General features: G+C 57.6%; 1 protein-coding gene across 1 annotated transcript in view; it reads right to left on the bottom strand.

Moving 5' to 3' along the window:
* IL11RA (interleukin 11 receptor subunit alpha) overlaps positions 1 to 2277 on the bottom strand; it is a 12351-nt gene extending 10074 nt beyond the window's left edge. The window contains exon 1 of the mRNA XM_085303066.1: positions 2093 to 2277. Coding sequence (XP_085159192.1) covers positions 2093 to 2161 — 69 coding nt within the window. The 5' untranslated portion in view covers positions 2162 to 2277. The remainder of the gene's footprint in view (positions 1 to 2092) is intronic.
* Between the last annotated feature and the right edge of the window lie 8827 nt (positions 2278 to 11104).

Raw genomic sequence — 11104 nt, 5'->3', positions numbered from 1 at the left:
TGCGCCCTGCCGGGGCCGGCGGGCGCGCGGCCAGGCAGAGGCTCGCGCCGGGCCGGCGGGCATGGGTGGGCCGCGCGGGGCCCTTCCTCGCGCGGCCCTTCGGGACCCTGTGATTAGCGCAGGGCGGGAAGCTGCTTTCCTGTCCCCAGAATGTTTGAGATTTTTGGACGTTTTTCTGCTGCTGAACAAAAGCGGAGGCGCGCGGGCAGCCGGAGGCGGCGGGGAGGCGGCACGGCGCAGCAAACTCCGCTGAAGCACAGCACGGGTGGTCCCCGCCGCCCGCGGCATGGTGCAGGCACCAGCAGGCCCGCGCACGCGGCTCGGGGGGCTTTGCTCCCCCTTGTCCTTCCCAGCAGCGTTTGCTCCCTAGGAGCCCCCCAGAAACAAGCTTCCCTGGAGCAMGGTTTAGGTTTTGCCAAATCCGCTTTTCTTTTGGATGGTGGAAGGTTTTGCACCCTGGCAGTTCCCAACCAGCTCTGGCTTGGCACAACTTTCCTACCGTGTCCTCCAAGAGTGGCAGCAAAGGGACACCTTTCCCACCAAAGGCTACGGGGAGCCAGGACCCCGTCTGCAGCACGCAYCACCCAGAACAGGGCCACGATGGGACCCGGAGGCAAACTCAGAACCAAAGAGGGTGGAGGATGGCTGCCTACTGCTGGCTTYGCTTTCTGCCTGCATCTCAAAGCATCCTTGCAGTGGAGAGCTGGGGAGGGTGGCAAGCTGCRCGAAGGCCGTGACAGCGCGAGCGAGGCCGGGGGCAGCCAGCTTGCAGGGAGGTGGAGATGCAGCCCGGGAACGGGATACTGAAGTGCTTTGGAGGGATGAAGGGCACAGGAGCATGCAGCCCATGGACATAAGTGGCGTCCCCCAAAAAAAGCATGCCCCGACATCTACATCGAGCCTGGAAAGATGTGCCATGGCAGCCGCCAGGCGCTTGCACACCAGCTGCAGCCCAGCGCTGCGTCCACATGGGCTCCGATGCATCCATCAGGTTTCTAGGAGGCAGCAACCCCACCATGGCCCACGGAAATGTGGGGTCTCACATAGCGACATCCTGCATGCATCTCCTGGCTTTGCTCCCCATGGGCCTTGGCAAGAGGGGTGCAAAGCAAACCGTGTGCAGGAGAGGGGCCCCGCAGCATCTCCTCCTGCCTGGTGCTGAGCGCTGGCCGCAGAGCCCCRTCCCTCCCCCGGACGTGGGGAGCAGAGCCGTGCTCCAGGCTCTAAAGCTCTCCGGTGTCTGGGAGCAATTGGGCTCTGCTCCATCAGCAAAGCATGAAGGCACTYGGGTCAGCCAAAACACTGCAGGGCGGCAGGTCCAAAATAAACACTCCGCTCTTACTGCTTTTGTTCAAGAGCTGGTAACGTTTCATTTCAATGGCACAAATAATCCTGCAGCCAGCAATTTGCGGTCACTCCTTCTGCAGAACAAAACCCCTTTTGGGCTGAAGGCCATTTCAGGTGTCATCACCAGACACCTGAGCAGCAAAATAAAACCACTGGTAAAGGATGACCCATTAACCCTTCATGTCTGTAGTATCTCTGGCCAGTGGTGTCCCTGCAAGGGGAAAGGACCATGGGTGCAGAGGCCTGGCAATGCCCAGAGCAGTGAGGTGCTCAAGGAGCTACCTGTGCCTCTGGCTGGCTCTGGGACCTGCTGTGGCCACTGTGGCTAGTTGGCCAACATGGCCTGTCCTCTCCGAGCTAGGAAGCAACCCTGACAGGCTGGTTTGCTAATGGGAGGCAGCTCAGGTTGAGCCGGGGATGCAGCAGGCTCTGAGGCACCTAGAGGACCTAAACTGGCTAARGGAACACCGTGCTGCAGCAGGCATCCATGCTCTCCTCTCCTCYCAGCTCAATAAATCTCATCCACCAGTCCCACATAAAGAGAAGCTGCAAGAAGCAGTCAAAGACTGGCAAAAGCTGGGACAACCCCAGCACGGAGRTGCTGGGACAGCCCAAGGGCACCATCTCCACCAGGGAAGAGGCAGGAGCACCAGCGGGTCCTGTCCCTCTCCCTCCAGCTGCTCCCCCTTGCCGGCACGGCAGCATGGGAAGGACGCTTTTCTGCAGCCAAGCCGGTTTCATTTACACGTCCTCCTGGTCCCGGAGGCGTCCCGGCGTGCCTAGCCACGTCACAGGGGGTTACGCTAGAAGGCATGAGAGGAGGCGGCCACCGCCGAGGACCGGGGGGCTCCGAAACGCAGCCAGGAGACGGGGGGCTGTGCACAGCGTGAGTTGAGAAGGTTGGAAAAACACCAGCAGGATCATTTTCTGCTGTAAAAAAAAAAAAAAAAAAAAAAAAAGGAAAGGAAAGGAAAGTTCTCCTGAAAAAGTAAATGCGAGTGTATCTGAGCAGGGGAAAAACCAGGGCAAAGTTCTGACCGTGCTGACACATCTCCTTCGACGTTCTTGGAGAGACGCTCCGGTCCCCGCTTGGGGACAGCGCTCTCTTTACAGGCTTCTATTGTCTCCTCTTTTATTATTTTATTTTTTGCGACGTTATACTTCGGAGTAAACAAAACCAAGCAGCCTCTCACTCCAAACATTTCAACCATCCCAAACTTTCTCCGGAGGGGGGCTGCCTGTGGAATTTTCCTCATCTGAAAGAATTTCGAAATGTTCCCGTTTCAGCCTGCTTTGACTCGAGGCCAGGAAAGCTCTGAAACCCTTCGTGAAATGCTCCTTCTGCCCTCTGCACAGCTCTAGCTTTGACCAGAGACACCGCGGCCCCTTCGCCACGAMCGGCAGCCGCAGCTCCCGGAAAAACCCACGTGCAGGGAAAATCCTCCAGCTCGTCACACTTGCTGGAGGGAGCACGGAGACACGACCCAGCCGGTGCCAACTCCTCCAGSCTGGTTCCTGCCCTCAGGGGAACCAGCAGGTCCTGGTGAGGACGCACTCTGCTCTTTAATGTTTCAAGCTGTTACTACAGTTACTACTGCCAAGAGGTCCCTCGCTACCCCGGCCAGCGCGGGGGTCTCGGGTACCGCCACCGCGCCCCAACGCCAGGAGGTGAACCGTGACCTGCAGCGCGTCGGCCCCACGGACCCCGCACCCGGCACCCGCCTGCCACGGGAGACACCTCGGCTGCACGCGGGAACGGGGCTGCGCCGGGCGCCTTCGCGTCCCCCCCCCCCGCCCCAGCGCTGGCTCCCGAAACAGCCCGGCGCCCCCCTCGCCCGTAAAGGGGCCGTGCGGGGAGCAGAGCCTCCGGCGCGGCGGCCGGGGCTGTAAGGCAAGACTCCCCCAGGTGTGTTTGCCTTGGCTGCCGCCCCGGCCCGGCCAATTAGAGCTACAGAAAACACACAGTAAAAACGAGGGGGGGGGAAAAATAATCCCGCCTGCCCCGCGCTGGGGCCCGGGGATATTAAAACGCGGTCGTAAAGAAGAATAACAGGGCAGCCTTGTTTCCGAACGAGCCCCCCGGGCGTCCGCCGGGGCCGGGAGCACGGCGCTGCTCGCGAGCGGGTCCGCGGCAGCGCCGGCGGCCGAGCAGCTCGACCGCAAAACCCGGGAGCCGCGAGGCCGCGGGCGCCGCTCCGTGCGAGCGTGCTGGCGCGGCACCCGAGGTCGGCCCGCGCCGGCATCCGACCCCGGTCCTGGCGAGCGACTGGGACGGGGCAGCACGACGCAGCCCAGCCGGAGGCGCGCGGGGAGCGGGCTGAGCTGGACGGGGCTGTGGGCTAGGGAAGGGGGAAATAACTCCCCACCTTCACTTTGCACCGGGTCGTCAGGGTGCTGTCACCCCAGCGCACGCCGCGGCACCCTTCACGGCACGGCAAACACCGCCAGCCCCGTGGAGCCGCCCCCCAGCGTCGGCACAACGTACCAGCTGGGGCTGCCGGAGAGACCCGGCCCCGAGCATCTCCTGAGATGCCGGGAGAGGAACGGGACGCGGAGCRCCCCGGGCCGGGGGTACGGCGGGGAACCCGCGGCAGGAGCAAACCGCGGTGCCTCGGCSTAACGAGCCCTTTGCAGAAGCTCTGGTCTCCGCCGGCGGCGGCCTGGGCACGAGCTACAGCAAACTCAGCGCCTCGGCGCCAGCGCATCTGAAACAGCTTTAAAGGCACCCACGCAGCCACCTGCACCAAGCCAAAGCCGCAGCTTGCGCGTCTCAAAACCCTCAGTGCGCATCCCCTCCTGCCCCCTCCTCCTCCCTTCYCCTGCCCTCTTCTGCCCGTCCGTCYGTCCGTCCTYCCTCTGCCCAGGCRGCCCCAGGCGCCCGGGCGCAGCCATACGGCAGCGCTGCGGGTATCTCACAGCCTGGCCCCTTCCTCCGTGCCCGGCAGCGGCCGCGGCGGGAGGGAGAACAAGCCGGCCAGTGTTTCGGGCAGCGTTTAAAATTAGCCCTGGGAACCCGATGCCCAGGGCGTCCGCGCAGAGCAAAGGGCCGCAGCCCGGCCAGGCGCCGGGCAGCCGGGCGAAAGCATCCATCCTCCGTGTCCCCCGTCCCCGTCCCCCTCCGGGACGGGCTGCGCCGGGATGCTCCCGGCAGCTGGAGAGCGGCATTCCCGCGGCACGTGGGCGCTGCACCCACAAGCGCCCCTGCGCCGGCTCGGAGCCGGTCCCCCCCGCTCGAGCGATGCTGGGCTCGGCTGTCRCCCCCCGCCAGGGCGCCTCCGAGCTTTGTGCACGGCCCGAGCTTGGGAAGGGACCCRGAGAAAAAAATTGTTTGTGGGTCAAGAGGAAAACGGAAAAAGAGAAAAAAAAGAGAAAAAAAAAAGAAAAAAGAAAAGAGTTTGGACTTTTCGTGCCAAAAGGAAAATGAAAACCAAAACATTTTGTTCTAAATGATAGGCCTTGTTTAGTTTTCAGTGGTTTTACTTTTTTAAAACGGTTCAAATTAAATTGAGCTAAATTTGGCTTCCAAACATTACCTTGGGGTGGGGAATAAAAAAAAAAAAAAATCAAAACAGTTCATTTGGAAAATGTCAGAATGAAATGCCCTGGAACAGCCCAAGCTAGGCGCCGAGTTCAGCCTTAATTCAGAAATTGTGCTGGCCTCCTCAAAACCGCCTTTTTTTTTATTGTTTTTAAGCGAATAAAGCAGTTGCTCGATGTAACCTCCCGGAGCCGAGGCTGCCGGCCGGCTCCCGCGGAGGCCCCGGGGAAGCACCGCGCCGCCGCCGGGGACGTCCCCTCTGCGCGCCCCGCTCCCGCCAAGGGGCGAACAGCCCCGCTGCAAACCGGCGAGACCAGAGCGGCTGCGCTGCAGCGGGCAGATTTACACCGCTAAGCACAAGCCGAATCCAACCCAAATTGCTCTTTAAAACTTCTGTTTAAATGTCTTTTCTATTAGGTCAACATTCCTTCTTTTCATAGGGAAGGTGGTTACGGTCTGCAGCCGAGCGCACACAGGCTCCTCAGTGCTGGCTGCTGGCTCTCTGTCAGCAAGTAATCTGCCCACGCTATTAAATTACTAAGAAAAATGGATCGTTTCTGCAAACATTAGGTGCATTAACCTCTTTCGCGGTGGTGAAGCCCACTCCAGGCGAGCTGTTAATTGCAAATTCATAGAGCTGGCTGCAAGAAGTTTCCTCCGGCTCTGCTCCACCCTCCTTTTGTCCAGGCGAGGGCTGGTAAAGAGGCATTTTCTGCCATCCCCGAAATACCACTGCTGCAAGAAATCTCACGCCCCAGCGCAGCGCAACCCCAGCAGCCACGTTGCCGGCAGCTCTGCTGAGGTTTCCTCCACGCCCTAAGAGGGTTAAATGCGGCTGCAGGGTCCCTATGCCTTTGCTAGACAAGGAAAACTACGGAAAAGCCCCTGAAAGAGCCTCCCTGGCTCCGGAGGAAGCAGGTCCTCTGCGTACTGCTGCCTGGATTGAAGCCTGGCGCTCACTCACCGTTAACCCCAGGTCCAACGTGTGCCACCCTACCGGTGACCCGTCTCGTGGGGCAGCGTGTCCTATGTCTTGTTCCACCTAAACCCCAGGGAGCCGGGGGGGATAAAAGACACTATCATCTTCTGCACAGACCTTGCCTTGCTTACGTCCTCTGCCCATCACAGCAGGACCGCTGCTGGTTATTTCAAAGGCTCCATCCAGGCCGAAACAAGACTYGGGTCTCAGCACCTTCCTCCCAGACCGGTCACAGTGCAAATCAACACTCAGCAACTCGCGGGCTTGCGGGAGCCCTCCAAGGCAATTTCAGAGCAAACTGCCCTGCCGTCGCAGTTGCGAGAGCGCCGGGCGCTTATCTGCAGCCTCCGGGGATTTTGCAGCAAAGTCGAAGAGCTGTGTCAACAGGATGCTTAGAGAAACCGTCCCCTCCAGAGTTCACCCGGCCGGCGCTGTGCTTGGCGGAGGTCAGCTCCGAGCGCGCGGTCGCCCGCCCAGCGAACRCCGCCCAGGGCAGGGGCGCAGCCTGGAGGGGCCCGCGTCCCCCTCCCTCCCAGCGCTGCACGAGGAGGTCAGAGGGAAGGAAACGGGGCAGTCTGGGAGCTGGAGGCAGCAGCAAGCACACGTGCCTCTCGGGGGCGAGGGGACGCAAGGACAGCTGGCGCTGCCCCAGCAGTGCGGGGGAACAGAGCTGGGCACAGCATCGGGGAAGAAGATGGGATTGGTTAGGGGAAGAAGGGACAGTTCCCTGGGGGCAACCACGCTCAAGGCACATAGTGCTAAAATCAAAGCTGGGAGAGGGTGGAGCGGTCTTGGTGGACCTAGGGAACGGCCTCCTGGGAGCCTCACAGGAGCCAAGAAATCAAAAGCAGTCAAAGCCCTGACAAGCCTCCCAGGGTTGCGTGCTGGCCCTTGCAAGACAAGGATGGAGCAACAGCTGGTCAAGTCTATCAGCTCCTCCTAAGATTTGGGGCCTCAGGCAAAACTCATGGAAAGCAAAAGACTCCCACGGACTTCCCGAGGGGCTCGGGGCTGGCCCCAGCTCTGCAAGGAAGGTTGAGGAGATGCCAGCTGGTCTGGGCACTGTGCGTGACAGAGGCTTTTGCAAAGCAAAGCAAGGACACCGCAATCGACCCAGCCCGGGGAGATCTCTGCAGGGATATTTCCAGCACAGCTGGTGGGAGCTGCGGCTCCTCTGTTGTAACAGGGGCATGGTGCTGGGCACTACCGCAGCACAGCCGTTCACCGCTTCCCTCGACGAAGCAGCCATCCGGGCCTTGCTCAACGTCATCCAAAGTCTTTTGTTTTTCTAGTTAATTTTGCAGGAAAGAGAGGTCTGAATCATGCCTTTCATGGTACTGTTAAATTCAAGAGGCATTGATGTTCATACTGACCTTCATCAAAAAGGGACTTGCAAGTTCCCTGGCTCCAGCCTTGGCTATCGGGCTGGTCAGGGCAAAACGCACGCTATTTCAGTCCCAAAGGAAGGGGCCAGYGCAGGCACAGGACGGCAAAAGAAACAGCTAAGCAGGCAATGCTCTGTCAGCCTGGATGTTGGGCAGAGRGATCCATCTCAGGGACACAAATCCAAAGCTGCTCTCCAAAAATCAGCCTGCCCAGCTAGCACACCTGCCCTTAAGGCTGGCAGCAGGATGCAACGTGGCCCGTCTCTGCTGTGGTCTCTCCTATGCCGGCTCTGACGCTGGGGCATCGGAGGGCTGGAGATGGGACTTGCTGTCTCCCAGCCCCTGGGAGAGATCTCCCACCACACAACWGAGTGGATGCCCGCTGGCCACACGCTGCTGCTCAGCACGTTCCCAGATATGGTACCGAGCTGCCGTGGGGCCCCTCTGCATCCCAGGCTGCAGCCAGAGCATGGCAGGAAGCTCTGCTGGTTTGTAGCTTCTGACTTCCCCCTTTTCCTTGGTCCGTTTCCAGGGGAGCTTTTCAACAAGGCCAGGCGTCCCTTGTTTTCACTTCAGGAGTTAGGGTAAAATAGAAAATGCCTGAACAACCTTCTTTCCACCATGAGGATTTCATTAGGTGAAGGAGCCCTAAACTTTTCCACCTCTCCCTATAAGGAAATCTCTGTGGGTCCATAATCATTTTTACTAGGCTGTTTCTATTTCTGCTGTCTCTTTATTGAGAGGARGGGACCAAAGCTGAACAGTCTCCTGGGGATCCTGGATTGATTTCCATACCAGRGCCAAATGCTTTCAGCATTATCTCCTCTCCATGGCCTAACATTTTGTTTGCATTCTTGCCAACCACCGCACACGTTTTCACTGAGCTGTCCGCAGCAATGCCTACATGTTTTTCCTGAGTGGTTACAGTCAACTGAAAGTGCGCCAAATTGCACGGCATTTCTAACCCTTCCTTCCAGCGGGTGCTATCTTGTGCTGGTCCACACAGTGTCTTACCTGTGGTTTCCTCCAGTTGCAGCCACCCACATGGTTAAGCCATAAGGCTGACCACACCAGCTCTGACCCAAAGTCCATCTAGTTCCATTGGAGCCTTCAAAAGCATCTTCAGAAAATGTGTATGAACAAGAGATTCACAGATGTGTCTTTCTCCTACTCATACCCTCCCGGCAAACCCTTCTGAAATCCCTCATAAGCTTTTTCAGTAGTGACTGATCTCTTATGGATGAAATCCAGGCTCCGCTGGTCAGATGTGACCACAATACAGAATCCCTTTAGGAYGGAGGTGAATCAGGTTTTAAAAATCAGTTCAACTTCTTGCCCCTCTTCTTCCAGACCTTCCCCACCCCAAAGAGCAGATACAACAGAGGAGGAGCATATTTTTGCAAAGTTTTTGAGACTCACGTTGCCAAACAGCAGCAGAAGTTAATCTTTCTGCCCAGCTCCACCAGGGCAGCTACTCCACCTGTGGAGCCCCACCTGAGGACAGGGGGCTCTGCTCCCCTTACACACGGGGTAAGGAGCGTGGTCCCTACCTGCCTGAGCCAGACCTGGCAGAAGGGCCAACACAGCTTTCCCTGAGTGCCAGGGTCAAGGGGTAACTGCAAAGCGGAAACCAAGCAGAGAGGTCCCTCCAACGAGGATTTGGATGGGGCTGAGCCAAAGCGCGTGAGGTCCAAGAGTCAGTTGCTGTGTTGCGACCTCTCACCCAGTCCAAGGGGTGCAGAGAAGCTCACTCGCCCATTATCTCTCCTGTTGATGCCGAAAACCTTTAGAGGAGAGCCCAGTGTGTGCTTTAGGGGGGCTGCAGATGCTGCGACAGCACAGTTGAGTCCAGAAAAGCCTGAAGCTTACCCTGTCCCTGAACCACACCGCGGCTGACTAAATGAGACAGTGACTCAGAGACTTGGGAACCAGCCAGACTCAAGAGATAATTCCTATTAACACACTGATCTCTGACACAGCAGACCTGCTTCTAATTTCCAGAGGAATTTTTCTTTTTCCATGGTAATGGTCCATGGGAATCTGACTGCAAAGAGAAGACAATCAAACCACAGCTTTAAGACATCTGCACACTTCCCCACCTTAACAACCCAGAAGGGAAGAGGTGCGAGAGAAAGCCAGGAGATGCAGAGATCTGCTGGTAAGAACTTGGGTCACGAGGTCACTAAATCTGCTCAGGGAGAAACTTGGTCATTTTCACACATGCGATGCTTTTGTAACCGCAGTAACACTTAAAAAACCAAAAGCTCTCTAAACATCCCAGAGAATCACCCAGATACCCTAAGGCTAATTCTTGATGCTGGTTTTGCATCAGCCCAAATGCCACACAAGGCCCCCGTTGCACTACACATAGGGACTAGCTCCCATCTAAGCCAAAAATCTTTCTCTGGACATGTCCTTGGCAGAGGCAGAGCCACCCTCTCTTTCATCTGAACCTCAAAAACAGAAGATCGAGGAAGATGTCCTTGTTTCTCCAGGGACACTGTAGGAGAGGAAAGCAGAGCCACAAGTCACCCAGAACCTGCTCCCCTCCTCCAGGAAGCATCTTGCAAAGGCTGCAGATGATCTGAAGCACCTCAAGAGCAAAGCACACAGCAAAAGAGCAGCTCTGCAAGCACACATGAAAGCGTCACATGTGTGGGCATGCTTCCAAGCTAGGCTCCAGGTACACGTCTGCCCCAAATCAGCAGCAAACACTTCTAACGAGATGTTTACAGACTGCTGCTTCTGCGTCCAAACAGCCTTGCCTCCCCAAGGCCAAACAGCCTTCCCAAGGAYGCCCCAGGCCTCCTCGTCTCTCACCCAGCAAGGCTCTGCCATGACAGCGGGTGAATAAACAAGCACCTTGCACACATCGACACAGGGATGATGGCCCTCTCCAAYGGCAGAGCATCACAGCTGCAAATGCCTGCGAGAACGTCCCTTCCCCTCTGCACGCCTGTCCTAGGGATGTGCGTGCCACCAGCCRAGGAGGAAGATCTATTAATCCTCTGAGGGACTCCTAGCACCATCACAGACAGCCGTGGTGAGAGCTGCATGGACTCTCCCTCCTTGTTGAGGACAGACAACGTGTGCTGGAGGTGGGGGCAAGGCAGAGAGGGGCAGTGGGGAGGATCAAGGAGCAGCGAGCTGATCCAACTACAGGAGACAAGAGTCTCTTAGCTTGTTTAACCTAACGAAATAACGAAGAAGCTATAAATACACAAGGGTAAACACCAGAAGAGGTCTTGAACCGAAAGCACAATGTTGGCACAAACAGACGTGGGAATAAATCATCCAGGCATACATTCAGGCAGGAAATTAGAGGAAGGTTTATCCTGTGAAAGCAGGAAGGGGCTGGAGCGGCCCTTGAACAAGAGTGGAGGGGAACGCAAGCAGGTTGCTGCGGACAGAGCATGTAGCTAGCTCCCGGCAGGTGACAACGTTGGGGGACGTGGAAGCAGCTCAGCTCCCTGACTGGGACGAACTCCGTTCCTTGGAGTTCCCCCACTGTCATGGGGCTGGGTTATGGGTTGGTACATGCCAGCTAAGGGACACAGGAGTGGGTGCCGATAAAGTAGACGCGCCAAAAGGGAACGGTTGCTGTTTCCAAGACTAACACGACTTGCAGCACTGTGAGTCATTCATTCATCCTTCATAAACAGGGCCTGCACCCAGCCAAGCATCCTCCTCCCTCGGAGCTGTGACAGCCCAGAGACTTCTCTGGGATGGGGAAAAAGTTGCTTATCAGAAATAATCAGCACGTCAAGTTTTCCCCTCCCTGTAAAGTTTCTGAAAGGCAGCTGGCACAGCAAAACCAGAGCTGCTCCTCGAGCTCGCTGYACGCAGCCCTGCCGA

This window comes from Rhea americana, unplaced genomic scaffold (genome assembly GCF_003343005.1).
Source record: "Rhea americana isolate MKP2758 unplaced genomic scaffold, rheAme1 scaffold_196, whole genome shotgun sequence".
Taxonomy (NCBI): domain Eukaryota; kingdom Metazoa; phylum Chordata; class Aves; order Rheiformes; family Rheidae; genus Rhea; species Rhea americana.
Note: the sequence above shows the minus strand (reverse complement) of the source record. Positions and strands in the feature narration are given on the sequence as shown.